The sequence below is a fragment of the Scyliorhinus canicula genome, chromosome 7, assembly GCF_902713615.1.
Source record: "Scyliorhinus canicula chromosome 7, sScyCan1.1, whole genome shotgun sequence".
Taxonomy (NCBI): domain Eukaryota; kingdom Metazoa; phylum Chordata; class Chondrichthyes; order Carcharhiniformes; family Scyliorhinidae; genus Scyliorhinus; species Scyliorhinus canicula.
Genome location: NC_052152.1, coordinates 208,208,117 through 208,233,209, shown reverse-complemented (window position 1 = coordinate 208,233,209; position 25,093 = coordinate 208,208,117). Strand labels below are relative to the sequence as shown.

Genomic DNA, 25,093 nt, shown 5'->3' with positions numbered 1-25,093 from the left:
GCTCGCCCAGAATCCCTTCACTGAACACAAAAGGCTTTCTTTTCAAACATACTTTCACTTGTTGCCTTCTCTTGCGAAATACAGGAGGCCCTGTAAAGTTGTTCTTGGTCTTCTGTGGTGTTTTTGTGAAGATATTTCAGTCTAATTGGAGGTAGCATGTTTGACACCATGTTATTTCGGAGGCTTCAACGTGATTTGCTCACGTTACTTAGCTGACCTGTTTTGATAAAATAGAGCAATCGTTGTGCCTTTTTGGGGGCTTTTTCAGAACAAGGAAGTGTCACTGATTGAAGAAGAAATTGATCTCAGTCACTACGCACCTTCTCATCATGTCGCTGGATTCTTTAGGCTAGAATTGCGTGGAGTCTATGGACCTTTAAAATTGGCAAACGGGACCAGAGTGTGGAAGCCTTGCCCCCGTTTCTGACAGATCCCATTTTTGCCATAAGAGGGGATGGGGATGGGGAGGGGAAGGGGGATGGGGATGGGATGGGGATGGGGGGGGGGGGGGGGGGGATGGGATGGGGATGGTGGGGGGGGGGGGGGCTTGGGTTTGAGATTGGCCCACACAGGAGGGAAACTCAAACTCAGCAGGGCCAATTGAACTTGGTGCCGAATTCAAACAGACCCCATTTTGGCTGCTCCAAGGGTTTTAATCCACAGGGCAGGAGTCACAAATCGATGCAATAAACACAAACATTCTGAAGGTGAAATATCGTCTGTTTACCTGTCATGATCAGATTGTTTTTTAAAAAAATCTCCTGCCATTCAAAAATGGCAAAACAGCCTGGAGCTGCCCATGGGAAAATCCACTGGAGGTTAATAGATAAAATAGCCAAGCTGAGAAGCCCCATAAATGTGGTCAACTTTGTAAAAGATTACAGACAGGTTGAGAAAGGTGAGTAAGGATAGTTTCCAATGGCTCTAGTAACAGAGATTTGTGACTTTGATAAGGACCGTTTCGAATAATGTGGCAGAATCAGAAAGCTGAGTGCAGGAATTTAACCTTGTTAAGGGGAAAAAAGTGAAGCATTGTCTGAAATCAGTCTAACTGGAGCCAGGCTGGGAGGCATCAACAGACATCAGGGTGCAGCTCCCCTAATTGGCTTTCTGATAACTGTTACCGATCCTATTGAAAGGGGATGGAGGTAGTCTCAGTACCTGGGACAAATCAATTGTTCCTGGATGAGAGGCCCATTCAGCTTAACATCCTGAATATCCTCAGCATACTTTCCGCTGAGGCCCCAATCAGTCAATAGTTAGAGGGAGGCTCCCAGTGTTTCCCTGTCTTGCGTTAGCAGGCTCTGCATGCGCTGAAGAAGCCAATCTAGTGGACGTCCCTACCCCAACCTGAGAGAGCTCGGGCATTCAACAAAAACAATAATCAGTATTAAACATAGAGTCCTAATTATAGACAATTATTCTGACAGGAACCATAACACACACAGCACATGCACAGTCCAGCAGAGTTGGGTTGCCAGGTCAGCTATGATCATATTGAATGGTGCAGCAGGCTCGAAGGGCCAAATGGCCTGCTCCTGCTCCTGTTTCGTTTGTTCTTATGCACAGGGAATGTGAGATACAGGCAGAGCACGCATGGGCCCATCTATGAAATACAGGTCATGGAGAAGTTAACAGAGTATTCAGTCATTGCTCAGGGAATTCACTTCTCCCCACCCTTCCCTGCCACTGTGGCCTGGTTATACATAGTGTGGACTCTGCAATAAGTCATTCCATTGTGTATTCAATCAAACAAATTTCTGAAACCGGTAAAGCCAGATAACGTATATTTTGGGTAATAATTGAGGGCAGCACGGAGACGCAGTGGTTAGCACTGCTGCATCACGGCGCCGAGGACCCGGGTTCGATCCCGGCCCCGGGTCACTGTCCGTGTGGAGTTTGACCCTTCTCCCCATGTCTGCGTGGGTCTCACCCCCACAAAACTCAAAAAGATGTGCGGGGTAGGTGAATTGGCCACGCTAAATTGCCCCTTAATTGGGAAGAAAAGAATTAGGTACTCTAAATGTATTATCTTTCTAGAATCGTAATAATTCCCCCACTTCAAATGCTGAGGGAAAGGCGTTTTTGAGCAGTCTGACTGACCAATTTCAGTAGGTAGCCGAGACCCCCTTCCCTGTCATTCCTTTACCTGCACCCCTTGATTTCATCCACATGAGAACGCCGCTGATTTTTAAAGTTTAGGAAAATGATATTTTTTAAAAAAGCAACCTCCTGGAGAGCAGCAACAGTTCAAGGCAAAGGAAAAGGAAAGCTGGGTGAACTCATCTCCACACATATTCCATCACGGTAACAACCTTATTCAGCCTTGAATCCATTTATTTTAGCCCAGTCCTCAGGGTAATGTACCTTTTCTCATTTCCAGCTCCTCTTTATTGTAAATGAAGCGTCACTACAATAAATCATTTACCAATACAGAGAGGGAAGTGTGCAGCCTGCAAGTCCTGGAAATTTAGGTTAAGTGCTAATATTCTCCATTTTATTGCTTTGTTGGTAAGGGTCTGCTTATAAAAGCCAACATTAATTTTTTTTTCTCTTGTTGCCATGGGCAACAGCTGAGGCCAGTGATCATTCTGATTAGGAAAATGGATGTCTTTTCTTTCCATCTTACACGCACACAATACAAATAATACAATAAAGGCACCTCACTATTACACCACATCCCAAACGTAGCAAAATATCCCAGGCGGCCATCGAGGTGTTACTGAGCAAAATTCAACAATAAGGCGAAGAGGAGATATTAGGAGGATTGACTATAAGCTTGGTCAAAGAGGTAGATTTTAAGGAGTGTTTGAATGGAGGAGAGAGAGAAAGAGGACGAGGTTCAGAGCTTTGGGCGGGGGGGGGGGGGGGGGGATTCCAGAAGTTGGGACCCCAGCTGCTGAAGGAACAGCCACCAATGGTGATCCAGGGAACAGAAGATGAACAGGGGACCACAGGTGGGGAAATGCAGAAATCCCAGGGCTGTCGGGCCGTAGTAAGTTACAAAGGGGTGAGGCCATGGAGCTATTTGAACGCGAGGATGCGAATCTTAAATTGAAGGTACTGTTGGATCACCGGCCAGTGGGGGTGGGGGGTTGACTGATGAACAGGACTCGGTGTGAGTTAGGCCAGCAACGGTTTAGATGAGCTACAGTTCACGAAGATTGGAAGATGAGAGGTTAATCAGGAGAGCGTTGGAAGTTACAGTGACAGCTAAGACTGGAGCAGAGAGGTGGGTGTGCAAGAGGTGGATGTAGGTGGTCTTGGGGATGGAGTGGGAAGAGTACAAAAATAAAACGATTGGATTCTTTGAATATTCGGGGCGCTGGACAGAACCTTAGCTGAGCTCCACCAATATCAGGCAATGCAGGATGCTACTTCCATGGGATAATCCTGCTGAAGGGTCTCACCTTATTGAATGATACTGACCAGTAAGGTCCCAAATTCAACACCTGGATCCACAGCTAGGGGCACAGTGGTGGATGCAGTGTCCTCGAGCACGTGTAGGTGTCAAGTGAGGACAGGATTGGTGATTAGATGAGCTATTGACAATCACTGTCTTTGCTCAGACACGGAAAATGGTGAAAAGAGCTTGAGAACTAGAGAGGTTTGAAGCATGAAGGGAGGCCATTCATCACATTGTGTCTGTGCTAGCTCTTTGCTACGGCTTTCCACCGGGCCAAATTGGCCTGAAATTTCCTTTTATCCATGTATTTTTCCATGCGTCAAATATTTATCCAGTTTCCTCTCTAAAGACACAGTGTTCACTGGGTCGAAACTCCCAAGAATTCAGTTAACAATTGACCCTTGTAGGCAGCATGTTGTCCGAGGGAATGGGAAAATCCTTCTCCCAGCTCCAGGCCTTCCAGCTTGTCCAGACGCGGGATGTCCTGCGTGTTTATGTTCCAGCCTGACAAAACATTTTTAAGAAGCATTTGCAATTAGCCTTCATTATATGATTTGCATATTCATGAGACATCAGTTCTAATTATTGGAGACTGTTATCTTTTTGCCAGATGATTAATTAAACTACTGTAGCCAAAGTGATTACAATACGGTATTAGAAACCTCCAAGGACATGTGGCAGAGATATTTTTAAAAATCTGTAATAAGGTATAATATATATCTTAATATAAAATTCATATAAAAGAGTGCTAATAACCTCACACATCCTCACTTTGCCGCTGTTCCAGTTGTTTGTCTCAGCAAGCCCTTATTCAAGTAATCTAATCATTTTATTTTTTATTTGGGAGTACAGAACGTGAGTGTGGCTGAATGAGATTCCTGCTGTCGAAGCTTTTAATCTTACACTCATCAGAACGGTCACAGGAATGCCAAATTTCAAAGGGAGCACCGATTTATATTGCGTGAGAAAAGGAATCTTTCTTACACCCATAACCTAACCTGCACATCCCGGGACACTTAAGGGGCAATTTAGCATGGCCAATCCACCTAACCTGCACATCTTTGGACTGTGGGAGGAAACCGGAGCACCCGGAGGAAACCCACGCAGACACGGAGGAAAAGTACAAACTCCACACAGTCACCCGTAGCCGAAATCAAACCTGGGTCCCTGGGGCTGTGAGGCAGCAGTGCTAACCGCTGTTCCACCGTGATGGATGCTGATTGGTTGGCAAGCCGGCTCTGATTGGTCGAGGATGCGCTATGACGAATGCACCAGGGAACTATTGTCCCCGCTCCCCCCCCCCCCCAGGTTTCTGTTTAATTCAACAAAAAACATTTCGCCAGCTTATCTCTTTTTTCAGCAAATTATGCCGTACTTTACACATGTGTGTACAGCACAGAAAGAGGCCATTCAGCTGATCCATGTCGCTGTTTCTGCTACAGATGAGCATCCTCCCACTTAACCACATCGCTATATCCTTTCCCCCTCATAATGTTTAACCAGCTTCCTCCTTAAATATACCAATACCTTAACCATCCCACGTGGGAGCGAGTTCCACATTCTCACCACTCTTTGGGTCAAGAGATTTCTCCTGAATTTCCTATTTAATTTATTTATGGTCCCCATGGACCCACCAATGGAAATATCTCCTCGAAATTTACCCTATCAAACTCATTCATAATTTCAAAGACCTCTATCAGGTCACCCCTCTGTTTTCTAGAGAAAAGAGCCCCTAAGCCTAACTGAGCTTTCCTGATCATTATAACCTCTCTGTTCCTGTATCATTCTTGTAAATCTATTTTGCACTTTCTTTTTAATTATATGGAGACCAGAAATGTGCACAATGCTCAAATGTACCCAATCATACACAAGGATCGGTGAAACAATAATGTGGGTTCTGTATTTGAAGATAAGACTATATACAGATAATATTCTCTCAGCGGCTAAATATAGTACATCGGGTTTCTACCCTGCTGCTTGTCAACGGACTACAGGTCCTGGAACTAATGGATGTACCTCTTGAAAGCCCATCATTTCACAACACGCTTGGAGTGGTCTAAATTAATGTTAGTGCGAGTTTAGCATAACTTATCTGTTCCTTTATCTGTCCGCTGTCATTCCTGCTGGAGCTAGGGAAGGGGTTTAATTTTTCCTTCTTCATTCTTCCACGGGACGCAATGGCAGTTCAATGTCCCACTGACTGTGTTCACTTGATTTCTTCTTTCACGGGATGTGGGCGTCGCTGTGCCGGGCCAGCATGTTGTTGCCCGTCCCTAATTGCCCTTGAACTGAGTGTCTCGCTCGGCCATTTCACAGGGGGGAGGGGGGGGGGCAGTTAAAGGTCAACCACATGGAGTCACATGTAGGCCAGACAGGGTAAGGACGGCAGATTTCCTTCCCCAAAGGACATTAGTGAACCAGATGGGTTTTGATAACAAGCAAGGACTGTTTCATGATCACCATTATTGAAATGCCGAAGATTCTGAGGGGATTTGATAGGGTGGCCAGCAGGGTGTTTGGGCTTAGGGGGGGGGGATTGGTGGACTAGAACTCGGGGACATAGATGAGGATAATTTATTTTTCGCTTAGTGGGCCATTAGTGCAAGTCTCTTCCAAAGAGAACAGCGGATGCTGATTGGATATATTCATGGCTGAGTTGGACAGATTTTTGATAGACCGCCAGAGGGGTCCAGGGTGATGGGGGGACAGACAGGAAAGAGACTTCAACCAATCAACCCTGACCATATCGAATGTCAGAGGGCCAAACGGCCGACTCATATTCCTAAGTCCCGTGTTCCTATTGCTGATACTCGCTTTCAATTCTCCATTTAATTGAAGTCCCACTGGCTGCAGTGGTGGGATTTGAACTCTTACCCCACAGCTCAGGCCTCTGGATTATGATCCAGTGTTATTGCCACGATGTCATCATCTTCCCCATTGACTGACCTGCTCCTTTACAAAACGAGAACAATAAGATTCATTGACAAGCCTGATCACAGAGCTCCGCTCCCCCCCCCCCCCCCCCCCCCCCCTTCACCAGACATGGGGGAGGGGAGAGGGTGAAATTTCTCTCGGGCAAGAACACAAATAAGTGCTTGTTACTTGCTTGTTACTGGATGAGCCGCCCCTTCTACACTCCACCCAACTTCCTTTCCAACACATTGTTTTCCCATCTCTAATGCTTTTATAACTTTAGAATTATTTTTAATATCCCCTGTTAATGGTTTCAATTCACAGTACAGTCCAGGCGATTAACCGTTAACTCTGAGACATACTCCAGGCCAGCCCTGGCAGACAGAGTAATATGCAACTCCTGGTGAAGTTCCTCTACCCACTAGTTTTGAACAAAGGGTTAATGGTTCTTTTCAGATCATTGCCCTTGGAATTTCACATCAAACAGGGTGCTAGAACAATGCATAGGAGGATCCAAACCCTTAGTGCATTTTGTTGCATCTGCTCCATCTTGATGATGTGGATTAAAATATAGTCTACAGCAACATTGCCACCTGATGGTGGATGGTCAATACTGCATGTCCCAATGCCCAGCTGGTGTGTCAAAGAAAACAATTGGATGAAACTGCCGCCTGATGAGGGCCAGTGTTGACATTGTTTAAGTTTGTTTTTGGAAAGGAAAACCTTTCGGTGTATGGGAAGCGACCGCTTTTGTTGTTGGGTCAATTGTGCGGCCATTGTCTCTGTACAGAGTGAACAAAGGGGAGCCAAACATATTTGATGTTTGAACGCTAAATGTGCGACAGTAAACATAAAAAGAGTTACACATGGATCAGGAAAGTCACTGTCATGGATCTGGACCCGTACGCCTATCCCAACAGCCAATTATGCACAGGAGTGTCATTGGGCTAAGTCAGAATGAATCGGCCGTGGTTTTAGACAATGCACAGATTCTCTGTCAGCTCATTTTGCCCTGTTACCGTTCAATGTTTTCACCCCCTAAGGACGGTGTTTAGTATCCCAGACGGCTTCATTTTCATTGTTGACTGAATCTATTCACTGTCTTTGGGATCTAGTAGGAAAAGCTCATTCAACAAAACCAAGAGTTGGAGCTGGCCCCAGAGAACACACCTGAGGGACTCTCGCTGCTGTGATATGGTAGCATGGTGGTTAGCATAAATGCTTCACAGCTCCAGGGTCCCAGGTTCGATTCCCGGCTGGGTCACTGTCTGTGCAGAGTCTGCACGTCCTCCCCGTGTGTGCGTGGGTTTCCTCCGGGTGCTCCGGTTTCCTCCCACAGTCCAAAGATGTGCGGGTTAGGTGGATTGGCCATGCTAAATTGCCCTTAGTGTCCTAAAAAATAAGGTTAATGGTTGTTGGGTTACTGGTATAGGGTGGATACGTTGGCTTGAGTAGGGTGATCATTGCTCGGCACAACATCGAGGGCCGAAGGGCCTGTTCTGTGCTGTACTGTTCTATGTTCTATAACCGAGGACAAGCCCCCTCCATCGCCAATTACCAGCGGTTAAAACCAGCCAAAGCCATTGTCAGCCGCCTGTTAAAACAATGTGAACATATCTGCTAATATTCGGCTCCAGAACGATTGTTTTTTTAAACGCTGTGAAGAAATCACTAAATATTTTCCAACTGGAATGAAAATGTGAATTGGAGGATGAGGTCATAGAAACATAGAATAGGAGCAGGAGGAGGCCATTCGGCCCTTCTAGCCATCTCCGTCATTCATTATGATCATGGTTGATCATCCAACTCTATAGCCTAATCCCACTTTCCCCCATATCCTGTAATCCCCTTCGCCCCCAGTGTTATATCTAACTGCTGCTTGAAAACACACAGGGCACTAAGAGGGCAATTCTCCCGAATGGAGCCCAAGTGTTCGCGCCCTCATGAACGCCGTTGCGAACCAGGCCCGGGTACGACCGATTCTGTCCCCCACAGGGGGCCAACATGGTGCTGGAGTGGTTCATGTCGCTCCAGCCTCCCTTCCTGGCGCCAAATGGGTGCTGCACCAACCTGCGCATGCGCGGGGGACGTCTTCCGCACGTCGGCCCCGACTCAACATGGCGTCAGTATTTAGGGGCCGGTCGCGCAGGAAAGTAGGCCTGGCGGGGGGGAGGCCGGCCCGCTGATCGGTGGGCCCCGATCGCAGGCCAAACCCCATCGGAGGCTCCCCCCCCCGGGGATGGAGCCCTCCTCCCCCCGACCGGCGCGCAGAGTTCCCGCCAGCAGCGACCAGGGGTGAACGGTGCCAGCGGGACACTCTCCGCTCGGCCCATCCGGGCCGGAGAATCAACGTCCCCGCCGATTCCCGCGGCCGCGCCGTGCCAACTGCGTTGGCGCAAATGGCGCCGATTCTCCGCACCTCGGAGAATTGCGCGCCGGAATCGGGCCGCCATGGCGCAGTTGCGGCGATTCTCCGGCCCGGCGTGGAGCTCGGAGAATCAGTGTTGATGCTGGTGCAGGATTTGTTGACTTTCACAACAGCAAAACTGGCGCTAAACGCGGACCGATTCCGCCACTGTGGAGGGTCCGGCACCGGCGCCACGTGGAACACAATCCATTCCAACAAGAAACGGTGCGGGATTGGCCGGGTCTGTGATTGACACTCAGGAGGCTGACAAGCTGTAGCCGTACATCAACAATACATTCCCCACACACACTCAGCCCAGCCAACACGATGGCACTGGTTGTCCTGGAGTGCGTCCACACAGCTGATGGGTCGGCTGGGGCCAGAGGGCAGGGGGGGGGGGGGGGGGGGGGACAACCATGCGACCTGTGTTCCGAAGATCACAGTGTGCTGTCAGCGGTGTGCGCAGCTGCCTGGCTGCCTTGCCGGCTGCGGCAATCGTGTTCCGTGCCCGTCCACCCTGATCCCACTCCCCACCTCCTGGCCGGACCCCGCTACTCCCCCCGGCCCTGGAAGAAGCCCCCCTGGCCAGCGGCACAACTCTCAGCAAACTATAGCGATGTTGGACACTTGCCGTACCCCCCCCCCCCCCCCCCCCCCCCCCCCCCCCCCCCCCCCCCCCCCCCCCCCCCCCCCGCCGCCGCCGCTCTCCCTCAGCAGCCACCACGCTGGTTTCACCATTTTTTAACCGTTGGACGCGGTGAATTGCGCAGGCCCCAGAGAATACCGGGTCAGGCCTGCTATCGATATGCAAACGGTATTTACTCTGCTATTGAGGTGATGGAGAATTGCAATTTGGCGTCAAATCGGCGCCCGTCACAATTCGGAATCTATTCTCCACCCAAACACGTTTTGCGAATTTGGCGTTAGCCAATGGAAAATCCTGGCCACAATGTTTTAGCCTCAACTACTCCTTGTGATAACAAATTCCACAGGCTGACCACTCTCTGGGTGAGGAAATTTCTCCTCATCTCGGTGCACATTCCCCCCTCCCAATCTATAGCCATTCAGATAATAATCTGCCGTCCTCTTTTTGCTCCCAAAGTGGATAACCTCGGATTTATCCACATTATACAGCATCTGCCATTCATTTTCCCACTCACTCCACTTGTCCAAATCACACTGAAGGATCTCTGCAACCTCCTCACAGCTCACCCTCCCACCCAACTTGGTGTCATGTGTAAAGTTGGAGATATTATATTTTGTTCCCTCATCCAAATCTTTGTTTTATATGTATATATATAGCGAATATATGGGGTCCTGGCACTAATCAGGTGTTGTACCTCACTAGTCCCTGCCTGCCATTTGGAAAAAGATCTGTTAATTCCTGTTCTTTGTTTCCTGTCTGCCAACAAGTTTTTTGTCCATCTCAATACGCTAGCCTGAATCCCATGCCCTCTCAGGCTTTGGCTGCTTTCCCCTGGTTCCTGGCCACCCGACTATTCTTCCTCCTGTACGTTGGCCACAAACAGGTCCCGGAACAGTTGCATGAATGGCTCCCACGTTCTGTGGAAGCCGTCGTCCGACCCTCGGATGGCGAATTTGATTTTCTCCATTTGGAGAGATTCCGAGAGGTCGGACAGCCAGTCCGCAGCTCTGGGCGGTGCTGCTGACCGCCAGCCAAACAGGATTCTACGGCGGGCGATCAGGGAGGCAAAGGCAAGGGCGTCCGCCCTCCTCCCCAGGAATAGATCTGGCTGGTCTGAAACCCCGAAGACCGCCACTATCGGGCATGGCTCCACCCTCACTCCCACCACTTTGGACATAGCCTCGAAGAGGGCTGTCCAGTACTCCACAAGTCTGGGGCAAGACCAGAACATGTGGGCGTGGTTGGTGAACTACTTGGCACCGTTCACATCTATCCTCCACCTCCGGGAAGAACCTACTCATACGGGTTCTTGTTAAGTGGGCTCTATGTACCACTTTTAGTTGCGTCAGGCTGAGCCTTGCGCACGTGGAGGTGGAGTTGACCCTCTGCTGTGCTTCGCTCCAGAGTCCCCACCCTATCTCCGTCCCCAGGTCCTACAGGGAACCAGCGCCACTGCGCATGCGCGGACCCCGCGGCGCCCAGTTCAGGGCAGGATCAGCAGCTGGAGTGATGTGAACCGCTCCAATGCCGCGCTGGCTCCCTGTAGGGGCCAGAATTGCTGACCCTGAGGCCGTGTTGACGCCGTCAAGAAAGACGACGGTGTGTCCGACGGCATCGACACTTAGCCTCAGGATGACAGAATCCCGCTCAGGATCATAATTCACGTTTTGTGTTTCTTCCTCTTCTGATTTCTAGTTTTCAACTCTGGAAAGAATGTTTCATTCATGTCTGCCATGCTCCATCGGCCTTGCCCCGCATGCCGACATTTAGTGATTCATGTATGAGGACACCCAGATCTCGCTGTAACATCGCGTTCTGTCGTCTCTCTCCAGTTCAATATCTTGCTTTTCTATTCTTCCGGCCAAAGTGGACAATCTCACATTATACTCAATCTGCCAAATTTATGCCCACTCACTTAACCAACTAGATCCCTTTGAAGGCTGGCATTCCCCCCACCCCCAGCCCTGTGGGGTTTGCGGTAGTAGAGGAGCCCGCGAGCTCCATGGTGGCATGTCTGGCAAACCATTGCGTTTGGCGGGACCGAGATGCCACCGCAGGCCAATGTTACCTTCACCCCCGGAAAACCCACCTGAACTGGAGAATCCCGGCCTTGGTGTTCCTCTCACAACCTGATTTCCCACCTATTGTCAGCCAATCTCGCTATGATAGAGTTGTTCCCTTTATCCCATTCTTTGATGTTGATTGTGAATAGTTGAGGTTCCGGCACTGACCCAGGTGATTCCGCTAGTTTCAGTTTGTCAACCTGAAAATGACCTATTTATCCCAACTCTCTGTTTCCTGCTAGTTCGCCAATCTTCTATCCATGCTAGTATATCACCCCAACACCATGAGCAGTCACTATCATCTTGGGCAGTAGCCTTTTATGGGGCATCGTTTGAAAATATAAATAAACTACATTCTCTGGTTCCCCTTTATCCCCTCTGCTTGCTACGCCTTCAAATAACTCGAATTTATTTGCCAAACTCATTTCCCTTTGGTAAAACCACTCTGCCTCTTTAACTGTACTTTGACTCAAAACACAAATCCTCTTCCTAATAATTCATTGTATACCCAAAGCTAATGCTAATATTGTGAAGAGAAAACAATATCTTGCTTCTGATTTACAATTGAAATAACAAGAGAAAAAACAGGAGGGGTTTGTGTTCAGTAAACAGTTCTAAAGGCAAAGGGGGGGGGGGGGGGGGGGGGGCTACTGGGGAATCTGCACAATCACCAATTTGTTGATCAGCTCTCTGGCGAGGGGTGTTCTGTAAGCGCAAGTCACAAGGATCCAAACAAGGTTACATCAGTCTCATCTGCTTTTGAGTTCTGAGTGTTCTATTCAGAAAGATGGGTTAATCAGGCTACTGACTGATGTTGCCAATCAGAAGGGTGCCTTTTACTTAGCTGTGTAACAGCTGGGTTGGCAGAGGGTAGAGTATATATCGAAACAGATCGCATTGGGAATGTTTTAGGGCTTTGTACATTCTGGAGTCCTGTGTTCAGTTCTGATCACCTAATCAGAGGGCAGGTATTATTACCCTTGGGAGCTGAGAGGGCCCAGGCATTTGAAGATGAACATAAAGGTCAGGAATTCACAATCGTAGAAATTTACAGCACAGAAGGAGGCCATTCAGCCCATTGTGGCTCCACTGGCTCCCGAAAGAGCTCGTCCCATTCCCCAGCCCTGTCTCCGTAGCCCACTAAATTCATCACTTTCAAATATATATCCAGCTCTCTTCTGAAACCTCTCATGGAATCCACCTCCACCACTCTCCCAGGCAGCGCATTCCCAAACCCCAACAACTCTCTGAGTAAAGAACTTTCTCCTCATCTCACTCCGAGTTCTCTTGCTGACCATCTTGAAATTGTGACCCCCCCAGTCACTAACATACCAAATTGTGGAAACAGAATATCCTTCTTTACCCTCTCAAAACTGTTCAGAATTTTAGACACCTCAATAAGGCCGCCTCTTAATCTTCTCTGCTCTAAAGACAGAAGCCCAAATTCCCCAATCTTTCCCTGTATCTAAAATTCCTCATTCCTGATATCGTTCTAGTAAATCTCCTCTGCACTCTCTCCAGGGTTTTGACATCTTTCAGCCAGGGGCTGGTTTAGCACACTGGGCTAAATCGCTAGCTTTGAAAGCAGACCAAGGCAGTCCAGCAGCACGGTTCAATTCCCATAGCAGCCTCCCCGAACAGGCGCTGGAATGTGGCGACTAGGGGCTTTTCACAGTAACTTCATTTGAAGCCTACTTGTGACACTAAGCGATTTTAATTTTTTTTCAAATAAGGGGCGGGATTCTCCCATCCCGCGGCAAAGTGCCCACGCCATCATAAACGGCGTTGTATTTTACAACAGCGTGAACGGGCTGCTGCCAGGAATAACTCTGGCCCCTACAGGGGGCCAGCACGGCACTGGAGCGGTTCGTGACGCTGCGGCTGCCGATCCCTGTGCGCCGCGGGCTCCACGCATACGCAGTGGCCTCCTTTAACGTGCCGGCCCCAACGCAACATGGCGCGGGACTACAGGGGCCGGCGCGCAGGAAAAGAGGCCGGGAGTCAGAGAGGCCGGCCCGCCGATTGGTGGGCCCAATCGCTGGCCAGGCCGCATCAGAGGGCCCCCCTGGGGTCAGAGCACCCCCCACTCCCCCCCCCCCCCCCCCCCCCCCCACAGGCCGCCACCCGACCCTTGCACGCAGAGTTCCCGCCTGCTGCGAGCAGGTATGGACGGCGCCGGCAGGTCTCAGCTTTTTAACAGCGGCCGCTCAGGCCATCCGGACCGGAGAATCAGCGGGCCGGCCGGGTAGAGTGGCCCCTGAACGGCGCCGCGCCAACCAGGTCGGCGCCGATTCTCCGCTCTGCAGAGAATCGCGTTCCGGCATCGGGGCGGCATTGCCCGGTCGCGGGGATTCTTCAGCCCGGCCCAGGGCTGGGAGAATCCTGCCCAAGGTGTCCAGAACTGAACACCATACTCCAACTGCGGTCTGATCAATGATTTGCAGAGGTATCGCATCACTTCCTTACTTTTATACTCTATGTCTCTATTTATAAACCCAAGGATGCTGTAAGCCTGCTTAACAACTGTAACATGCCTGGTCCCCTTCAGAGAATTATATTACCCTAAGATCCCGCTGCTCCTGTACTCCCCTCAAAGATGTACCATTGAGCCTATCTTGGGGCTTTTCACAGGAACTTCATTGAAGCCTACTTGTGACAATAAGCAATTTTATTATTATTATATTGTCTCCCCAGGTTCCTTCTCCCAAAATGCATTACTTCACATTTTGGAGTTTATCTGCCCATTTGGCCAACTTGTCAATTTGCTCTGAAGTCGCTCAGTGTCAACCTCACAATTCACTATTCTCCTTAGCTTAGTATCATCTGCAAATTTAGAGATTTTGCCCTCAACACCCACTCCTAAATCATTTGTATAGATTAGAAAAAGCGTTTACTATTATGTTAAGCATATTCAGCTCACTGACTTTGGAAAAGAGGAGTCTTTGAGGTGCCGTCAACACAGTTTTTAATGTTTTGGAGGAAGGTGGTGAAGTTAATCCAGGAGACAGCTTACATTTTTTTTTAAATTTAGAGTACCCAATTCATTTTTTAGGGGCAATTTAGCATGGCCAATCCACCTACCCTGCACATCTTTTGGGTTGTGGGGGCCAAACCCACGCAGACACGGGGAGAATGTGCAAAACTCCACACGGACAGTGACCCAGAGCCGTGATCGAACCTAGGATCTCGGCGCCATGAGGCAGCAGGGCTAACCCACTGCGCCACCGTGCTGCCCAGAGATTGTTTACTTGAGGGAAAGGTCAAAACACAGTCAGAACACTGGGGAGTTAGGAGCAAATAGTGAAAACTGTCCTTTACATGCGTCGGTCGGCAGAGTCCCTGAGGACCACAGGCTGCTCTCCACTTTGAGAGGAAGCTGACCGATGGCGATTTAACCTGAGGATCACAATACCTCAGGCAAGGAGCAAGGTCGAGAAGGCGGGGCCTTCCGAGATAACTTCCCTACAGATAGGGTTACAATATTATCGAACACGGTAGTCCGGCAGGTCAATGAAGCAGATTACAAAGATCTGTCAACAATTTATAGGGGAGATTTCCCAGCAACATCCGCTATGCTGGGGAAATGCCTGGGGAGGCCTGAAATGGGATTTGCGCCGGGCACCAAACAGTTTGCAATGTTCCCGGACCCTCCCATCAGACGTACTCAGCAAAGGTGTGAACATGATTACCATTGATTTAAATGGATTTAAATATTCAAACTCGGCTTAATGCCGAATCTTCTGGGTAGGTGCAATGTCCCCACCCACCGGTGTGACGTGGCATCTGTGGGAATCACTGCTGGCCTCCACCAACAGAGACTCCACCGGCGGAACGCTCGGTTTTTCCAGCACCCAGGGGATTTGCCGATGGCGTTGGGCCGCCCCACAGTGTGAAAGCCCACTGACCGGCTGGTGTAATGGAGAATCCCGCTGGCGGGTCGGAGCAGAAACGTGGTACGGCGGGGCGGAGAATCCAGCCCCGGACATGATGAGCGTGCCAGGGAGATCGGAGGCCATTGTCACCCCCCAGGTGGTCGGGACATGGCAGAGGCAGCGCCAATGGGCAGGGCCTGAAGGGGCAGGGTCGATAGAGAGACCCATTGGCTGGGTCCTGATGACAGTGATATTTGGGGGAGGAGGGATTGAGGTGGGTTGAGGAGGGTTCACACTTTCTGACTGGACCTGACACTTTGCCATTTTTCAGAAGAATTTCTGCCTATATTCAGATAATGCCTTTAAAACATCCTCAGATGCTCCATCGGAACATTACAAAGTACAATTTGACACTGGGTCACATCAGGCAATGTTAGAAAAGATCAGCAAAAGCTTGGTCAATGGAGTAGGTTTTAAAGATTGTCTTAAAGGAGGAAGGAAAGGTAATGAGTCAGAAAGGTATAGGGACAGGATTCCAGAATATCGGGACCAGGAAGCTGAAGCCACGTACAGCTCATACACCGCGTACAGCTCATACACCGCGTACAGCTCATACACCGCGTACAGCTCATACACCGCGTACAGCACATACACCGCGTACGGCTCCTACACCGCGTACAGCTCATACACCGCGTACAGCTCATACACCGCGTACAGCACATACACCGCGTACGGCTCCTACACCGCGTACAGCTCATACACCGCGTACAGCTCATACACCACGTACGGCTCCTACACCGCGTACAGCTCCTACACCGCGTACGGCTCCTACACCGCGTACGGCTCGTACACCACGTACGGCTCGTACACCGCGTACAGCTCATACACCCCACATTCAGCTCATACACCGCGTACAGCTCATACACCGCGTACAGCTCATACACCGCGTACAGCTCATACACCGCGTACGGCTCATACACCGCGTACGGCTCCTACACCGCGTACAGCTCATACACCGCGTACAGCTCATACACCGCGTACGGCTCATACACCGCGTACAGCTCATACACCGCGTACAGCTCATACACCGCGTACAGCTTCTACACCGCGTACGGCTCATACACCGCGTACAGCTCATACACCCCACACTCAGCTCATACACCGCGTACAGCTTCTACACCGCGTACGGCTCATACACCGCGTACAGCTCATACACCCCACACTCAGCTCATACACCGCGTACAGCTTCTACACCGCGTACGGCTCATACACCGCGTACAGCTCATACACCGCGTACGGCTCATACACCGCGTACAGCTCATACACCGCGTACGGCTCATACACCGCATACGGCTCATACACCGCGTACAGCACATACACCGCGTACGGCTCATACACCGCGTACAGCTCATACACCGCGTACGGCTCCTACACCGCGTACAGCTCCTACACCGCGTACAGCTCATACACCGCGTACGGCTCCTACACCGCGTACAGCTCATACACCGCGTACGGCTCCTACACCGCGTACGGCTCCTACACCGCGTACGGCACATACACCGCGTATGGCTCCTACACCGCATACGGCTCATACACCGCGTACGGCTCATACACCGCGTACGGCTCATACACCGCGTACAGCTCATACACCGCGTACAGCTCATACACCGCGTACAGCTCCTACACCGCGTACAGCTCATACACCGCGTACAGCTCATACACCACGTACGGCTCATACACCGCGTACGGCTCATACACCGCGTACGGCTCATACACCGCGTACGGCTCATACACCGCGTTCTGCTCATACACCGCGTACAGCTTCTACACCGCGTACGGCTCATACACCACGTACGGCTCGTACACCGCGTACCGCTCGTACACCGCGTACGGCTCATACACCGCGTACAGCTCATACACCGCGTACAGCTCATACACTGCGTACGGCTCATACACCACGTACGGCTCATACACCGCGTACGGCTCATACACCGCGTACGGCTCATACACCGCGTACAGCTCATACACCGCGTTCTGCTCATACACCGCGTACAGCTTCTACACCGCGTACGGCTCGTACACCACGTACGGCTCGTACACCGCGTACCGCTCGTACACCGCGTACGGCTCATACACCGCGTACAGCTCATACACCGCGTACAGCTCATACACTGCGTACGGCTCATACACTGCGTACAGCTCATACACTGCGTACAGCTCATACACTGCGTACAGCTCATACACCGCGTACGGCTCATACACCGCGTACAGCTCGTACACCGTGTACGGCTCCTACACCGCGTACAGCTCATACACCGCGTACAGCTCATACACCGCGTACGGCTCATACACCGCGTACAGCTCATACACCGCGTACGGCTCATACACCGCGTACAGCTCATACACCGCGTACAGCTCATACACCGCGTACAGCTCATACACCGCGTACAGCTCATACACCGCGTACGGCTCATACACCGCGTACGGCTCATACACCGCGTACGGCTCATACACCGCGTACAGCACATACACCGCGTACGGCTCATACACCGCGTACAGCACATACACCGCGTACAGCTCCTACACCGCGTACAGCTCATACACCCCACATTCAGCTCCTACACTTCGTACAGCTCATACACCGCGTACGGCTCATACACCGCGTACAGCTCATACACCGCGTACAGCTCATACACCGCGTACGGCTCATACACCGCGTACAGCTCATACACCGCGTACAGCTCATACACCGCGTACGGCTCATACACCGCGTACAGCTTACACACCGCGTACAGCTCATACACCGCGTACGGCTCATACACCGCGTACAGCTCATACACCGCGTACAGCTCATACACCGCGTACAGCTCATACACCGCGTACGGCTCATACACCGCGTACAGCTCATACACCGCGTACGGCTCATACACCCCACATTCAGCTCATACACCGCGTACGGCTCATACACCGCGTACAGCTCATACACCCCACATTCAGCTCATACACCGCGTACAGCTCATACACCGCGTACAGCTCAAACACCCCACATTCAGCTCATACACCGTGTACGGCTCATACACCGCGTACGGCTCATACACCGCGTACAGCTCATACACCGCGTACGGCTCATACACCGCGTACAGCTCATACACCGCGTACAGCTCATACACCGCGTACAGCTCATACACCGCGTACGGCTCCTACACCGCGTACAGCTCATACACCGCATACGGCTCATACACCGCGTACAGCTCATACACCGCGTACGGCTCATACACCGCGTACGGCTCATACACCGCGTACGGCTCATACACCGCATACGGCTCATACACCGCGTACAGCTCATACACCGCGTACGGCTCATACACCGCGTACGGCTCATACACCGCGTACGGCTCATACACCGCGTACGGCTCATACACCGCGTACGGCTCCTACACCGCGTACGGCTCCTACACCGCGTACGGCTCATACACCGCGTACAGCTCATACACCGCGTACAGCTCATACACCGCGTACGGCTCCTACACCGTGTACAGCTCCTACACCGCGTACGGCTCATACACCGCGTACAGCGCATACACTGCGTACGGCTCATACACCGCGTACAGCTCATACACCGCATACGGCTCATACACCGCGTACGGCTCATACACCGCGTACAGCTCATACACCGCGTACGGCTCATACACCGTGTACGGCTCATACACCGCATACGGCTCATACACCGCGTACGGCTCATACACCGCGTACAGCTCATACACCGCGTACGGCTCATACACCGCGTACAGCTCATACACCGCGTACGGCTCATACACCGCATACGGCTCATACACCGCGTACGGCTCATACACCGCGTACAGCTCATACACCGCGTACAGCTCATACACCGCGTACGGCTCCTACACCGCGTACGGCTCATACACCGCGTACAGCGCATAAAATGCGTACGGCTCATACACCGCGTACAGCTCGTACACCGCGTACAGCTCCTACACCGCGAACAGCTCATACACCGCGTACGGCGCATACACCGCGTACAGCTCCTACACCGCGTACGGCTCATACACCGCGTACGGCTCCTACACCGCGTACGGCTCCTACACCGCGTACAGCTCCTACACCGCGTACAGCTCCTACACCGCGTACAGCTCCTACACCCCACATTCAGCTCATACACCGCGTACAGCTCATACACCGCGTACAGCTCATACACCGCGTACGGCTCATACACCCCGTACGGCTCATACACCGCGTACAGCTCATACACCCCACATTCAGCTCGTACAGCCCACATTCAGCTCAAACACCCCACATTCAGCTCGTACACCCCACATTCAGCTCATACACCCCACATTCAGCTCATACAACCCACATTCAGCTCAAACACCCCACATTTAGCTCGTACACCCCACATTCAGCTCAAACACCCCACATTCAGCTCGTAAACCCCACATTCAGCTCATACACCCCACATTCAGCTCGTACGCCCCACATTCAGCTCATACACCGCCTCCAGCTTGTACACCGTGTGCAGCACCAAAAACTGAATCATTAAAATAAAGAATGGCCAAGAGGTCAAAGTTAGATCGGGACAGATATCTCAGAGGGTTATGAGGCCGCTGTCATTGTATTCAGGTGTGAGCAAGGAAAAAAGGAAATGATAAACAGAGAGAGAGGTGTGGGTTAGATCTCCGAAAATTGAAGAGGCTTGTTGGTTTAATGCTTCCATACAATTAAACAAAATTTTATTATTCACTAATCGCTGAATAAAGCAGGTTTGAGATTTGTACCCTGTTCCTGCGAGATGTTTTTTGTAAACGTGCTTTTTTTGCGAGCCTCCCAATTACCCAACACAATGACATGATGACAAAGTGACCCAGTTCGAAGACTTCTTCAGAACTCACTGCTGATACAATCTAGAGGCTCAATTCTTTTAGTTTTAACGACCCTGGGCCTTAAATGGAATTGTAACCTCTCGTCCATTGTCTAACTAGTAACTTGGCCTCAGGCAGCCCTGGGACTTGGCATCATGACCACCTGGAGCATCAATATAAGGCCGGGATTTTTTTACTAAAATTATTTTTTCAGAAAATGTTACAGAAATTAGTTCCTAGCCCATGCAACTAATGTGCTCTTAAAAATTCATCTTTCTCCACCAGATGCATGGAATGGGTCATCCAGAAGGTCCTCAGTACGGTTCAGGACCTCACCACCCATTGGTCAGTCGGTCAGGAATCATGCCGCCTGGTCACATGCCTGTCATTAGCCATTCACAACTGAATGCTCAGGTCAGCCTGAATGTGGGCAGAAGCATTCTGACTCATGGCTCTCCCTCACCCCCTGGAAGCAAGTCTGCCACCCCCTCGCCCTCGAGCTCAGCGCATGAAGAGGAGGCCGATCACCTGTCCAAGGTACAACTGAATATTTGCTTCTACCTGCCTCACATTGTTCCATAGCCACTGTGGGTAACTGTCCTGCAAAGGGCTGAGGATGTGTCCAGAATGGGGCAATAGTACACTGGCACTCAATAATCTAGTTCAGTTATTTTTGAATCCTTTATAAACATCAAAGTGTAGAATGTAAATCGCTTCATGATAATTAAGCCATTCCGAATACATAGAACCATAGAATTTACAGTGCAGGAGGAGGCCATTTGGCCCATCGAGTCTGCACCGACCCTCTGAAAGAGCCCCTTACCTAGGCCCACTCCCCTGTCCTATTCCATTAACTCCATAACCCCATCTAACCTGCACATCCCCAGACACTATGTGGCAATTTAGCATGGCCAATCCACCTAACCTGCACATGTTTGGACTGTGGGAGGAAACCGGAGCACCCGGAGGAAACCCACGCACACACGGGGAGAACGTGCAGACTCCGCACAGACAGTCACCCAAGGCCGGAATTGAACCTGGGACACTGGCACTGTGAGGCAGCAGTGCTAACCACCGTGCCGCCCCTAACTTCATAGAATTCCTGTAGTGCAGAACGAGGCCTTTCGGCCCATCAGGTCTGCACCGACCCTCTGAAAGACCACCTTACCTAGGCCCATCCCCCGCAATCCCCATAACCCCACATAACCTACACATTACTTTTTTTGTTGTGAATGTTATCTCCAGTAAATGCCAGAAGTTGATGCCGTGAATTGGAACAGTTTGCGATTTGAGCATTCGGTGTTGGCAGCAAGCAATCCCAGGCTGGCTTTTCAGAGACAGGTTGAGGATCTCAGTCAAGAGGTGGAACCTTACTGGCCCATCTGTTGCTGCATTAGCCATTCACAGCTGGCCTCGGGCTCTCCAATGAAAATGATTGCAGTCTCCCCTCTCAACGCCAGTCCAACCTCACTCACGCTGCTACATCCACTCGCGGCTCCTGCACACACTGGGCTGCAGTGTTCCATGGATGGGAATTCTGACAAGAAAATTGATGCGGGAAGGGTTCAGTGCAGGAGAGAGGGAATGGGGAAGAGAGAGGGATGTTAGTTAGTTTGAACATTCTTGTTTCAGTTTGAAGGATCGCGCATCTTTCCTCCCAGTAATTCGTGATTTACTGCTCCTCTGAGAGACCAATACAATCTATAAAACTAATTCACGCAAATGACAAAAAGAGTAATTTTCAATAAAGTGCAGTCAAGGACCCTTCCTTTTTAGATCGCATATTTGTGTTTCCAAAGCATTAGTGTAAAATAATTTCCACAAGACACCGCTCCCACACCACAGGAATATTGATACCTTATCCCAAAGATTTCAATCTCCCTCTTCATAGTTTGTACTTCTACATCCTGTAGAAAGCAGGATCTTACCAAAATTGTTCCAGTCATCAGTTTCCTTGAATCCCAGATTCCGCTAGTCTCACGAGCTCAACATGAATGTTGTCAGGGTGATAATGTTGTAATTTTCCACAACAATCATTCTATCTCCTGGGTAAGATTGCCAGCATGATATTGAACCTACCACAACTTGCATTTATAGAGAACCTTTAGCATCATAAAATCTCCCAAGGTGAGATCACCCCACATAAGGAGATATTACAATAGGACTTGGTCAAAGAGGTTGGTCTTAAGGTGCATCTGAAATGAGGTGGAGAGGGTTTAAGAGAGAGAGATAGAGGGGTGGAGAGGCTTAGAGGGTTTAGGAGAGAGAGATAGAGAAGTGGAGAGGTTTAGAGAGTTTAGGAGAGAGAGGTAGAGAAGTGGAGAGGTTTAGAGAGTTTAGGAGAGAGAGATAGAAAGAGGAGAGGTTTAGAGAGTTTAGGAGAGAGAAGTAGAGAAGTGGAGAGGTTTAGAGAGTTTAGGAGAGAGGTGGAGAAGTGGAGAGGTTTAGAGAGTTTCGGAGAGAGAGGTGGAGAAGTGGAGGTTTAGAGAGTTTAGGAGAGATAGATAGAAAGAGGAGAGGTTTAGCGAGTTTAGGAGAGAGAAGTAGAGAAGTGAGGAGGTTTAGAGAGTTTAGGAGAGAGAGGTAGAGAAGTGGATAGGTTTGGAGAGTTTAGGAGAAAAAGGTAGAGAGGTGGAGAGGTTTAGAGAGTTTAGGAGATGGGGTAGAGAAGTGGAGAGATTTAGAGAGTTTTGGAGAGAGAGGGAGAGAGATGGAGAGGTTTAGAGAGTTTTGGCGAGTGAGGTAGAGAGATGGAGAGTTTTGGAGAGAGCAGCAGAGTGATGGAGAGGGTTAGAGCGTTTCGGAGAGAGATGGAGCGGTTTGGAGACTTTCATAGAGAGAGGGAGGGAGATGGAGAGGTTTAGAGAGTTTCGGAGAGAGAGGTAGAGAAGTGAAGAGATTTAGAGAGTTTTGGAGAGAGAGGGAGAGAGATGGAGAGGTTTAGAGAGTTTCGGCAAGTGCGGTAGAGAGATGGAGAGGTTTAGAGAGTTTCGGAGAGAGAGGTAGAGAGATGGAGAGGTTTAGAGAACCCTTTGGAGATTAGGGCGTATGCAGCTGAAGGCACAGTCACCTACTGAACGATCCAATCGATGCATTCCCATTTGGGACTGTATAGACACTGCCCAAATACAGATGTATGTTTTGGGTGTAATCATTTTCCAATGTTTCCCAGTCCAGTTCTAGGATCCCTTCCAAACCTTAATGTCCATCTCGCTCTCTCTTTCTCATTCTCTCTTTCTCACTCTCTCGCTCTCTCTCACTCCCTCTCTCTCTCAGATCCTAACCTGCTGTGTCTTTTATTTTAAGCATTTAGTCTCTCTAATTCATTGACAGTAATGGATATTCCAAATTTCACACAGAAATTACAAAACAGAAGCAGGCCTTTCAGCCCAGCTGGCCTGTAGTAGTGTCTAACCTCCACTCGAACTTCCTCCCTCCTCTTCACTTCACCCTATCAGATCCTTTTGCCCTAGTTTATCCAGCCTCCCCTTGAATCCATCGGTATTATACACTCCCTGTGGCAGTGAGTTCCACATGCTCAACACTCTCTGGGTAAAACATTTCCTGCTGAATATTGTCTCATCTCGGTGGCTCCATTTCTCCCCTGCAAATGGAAACATGTTCTGTACTTCTAACTTATCAAGTCCCTAACACATCAAAACCCTTGATCAGGTCACCACACAGTAGCCTCCACTCCAGCCATTGGTGACTGGTATAAACCTCTGATACCATTAGAGTAAATCAGTTTTGTGCCTTTTCATGTACCTCCTTTTCTTTTTTATAAACCAGAGCTCTTGACAGTACTCCAAGTCTGGTTTGGCACCTCCCTAACCCGTTGTTTTACAGCATTGTCAGTATTGACAGCCAAGAGTAAGTGGTTAGTGATGGTGTGAATCAGGAGCCCAGATCGGAGTTGAATGCGACACCAAGATTGTGAAGACTCTGGTTTAGTCCCAGGCTGTTGCCGAGGTGAGGGATGGGTTCAGGAACTAAGCAATAGTGTTCAGAGTGTGAGGACTGAAAACAATGGCTTCAGTCTGACCAATATTTAATTGGAGAAACTGCCTGCTCATCCAGTGCTGGATGTCAGGAAAGCAGTCTGAACAACAACAGCGGAGGAGTGGGTAGAGGCAGTGATGAGATAGAGCTGGGTATTGTCCACACAGTGGTTAGCATTGCTGCCTCACAACTCCAGGGACCCGGGTTCAATTCCAACCTTGGGTCACTGTCTGTGCGGAGTCTGCACGTTCTCCCCGTGTCTCTCCTGGTGCTCCGGTTTCCTCCCACAGTCCAAAGATGTGCAGGTTAGGTGCATTTCCATCATCAATTCTAGGTCCCTGGTGCACTGCTGTCTCACACGGGGCGGTAGTTTGCAAGAACGATGGGGTCACGGTTTGATTTTTTTTTTTACACGAGGGTTTAAAGGAGAACGGGACATCACCTGAAGGGAGAGATATTGGGAGATGTGAGGAGAAGCTGGGTGATCAGCAAAGTCAGAGAATAGGAGGTGGGTTTCATGGACAAGGTGAACACAGTGAGGGCATGAGGAAGATAGGGGAGAAACTAGAGAAAGATGTGAGTTCAGGCCCAGGAGACAACCTTAGAGGAAAGTTGGACTGGTGGAATGGGGGGGGGGGGGGGGGGGGGGGGGGGCAGAAGCAGGTGATTGGATGGTCTTGACCTTGGTGACAGAGAAGTCAATGAGTTCCTCACATTTGTTGTTGGAAATGAGAGTGGAGGGGACTGGGGAGGCAGGTTTAAAATGGTCATTGAAATTGGTGGGAAGAGGCCAGCTGGTTTAAGAAGACACAGTGTTGTTTGGGTGGAGACAGATCTGGAGGTGGATGACTCAACCGGGTGTCCATCATAACTGTTCAAGCCAGTGTCCCTTGGACATCAGGGAGTGAAG

The 25,093-nt window shown here is 50.2% G+C and overlaps 1 protein-coding gene across 5 annotated transcripts in view; it reads left to right on the top strand.

The window, feature by feature from the left end:
- Nucleotides 1–25,093, top strand: part of tox2 (TOX high mobility group box family member 2) — a 236,811-nt gene that overhangs the window by 187,738 nt on the left and 23,980 nt on the right. For 4 of the 5 annotated variants that reach the window (XM_038803822.1, XM_038803821.1, XM_038803825.1 and 1 more), the window contains one exon: nt 20,470–20,721. The exons of the other annotated variant lie outside the window; for it this stretch is intronic. In XM_038803822.1, coding sequence (XP_038659750.1) covers nt 20,470–20,721 — 252 coding nt within the window. The remainder of the gene's footprint in view (nt 1–20,469; nt 20,722–25,093) is intronic. 5 annotated transcript variants of the gene reach the window in all.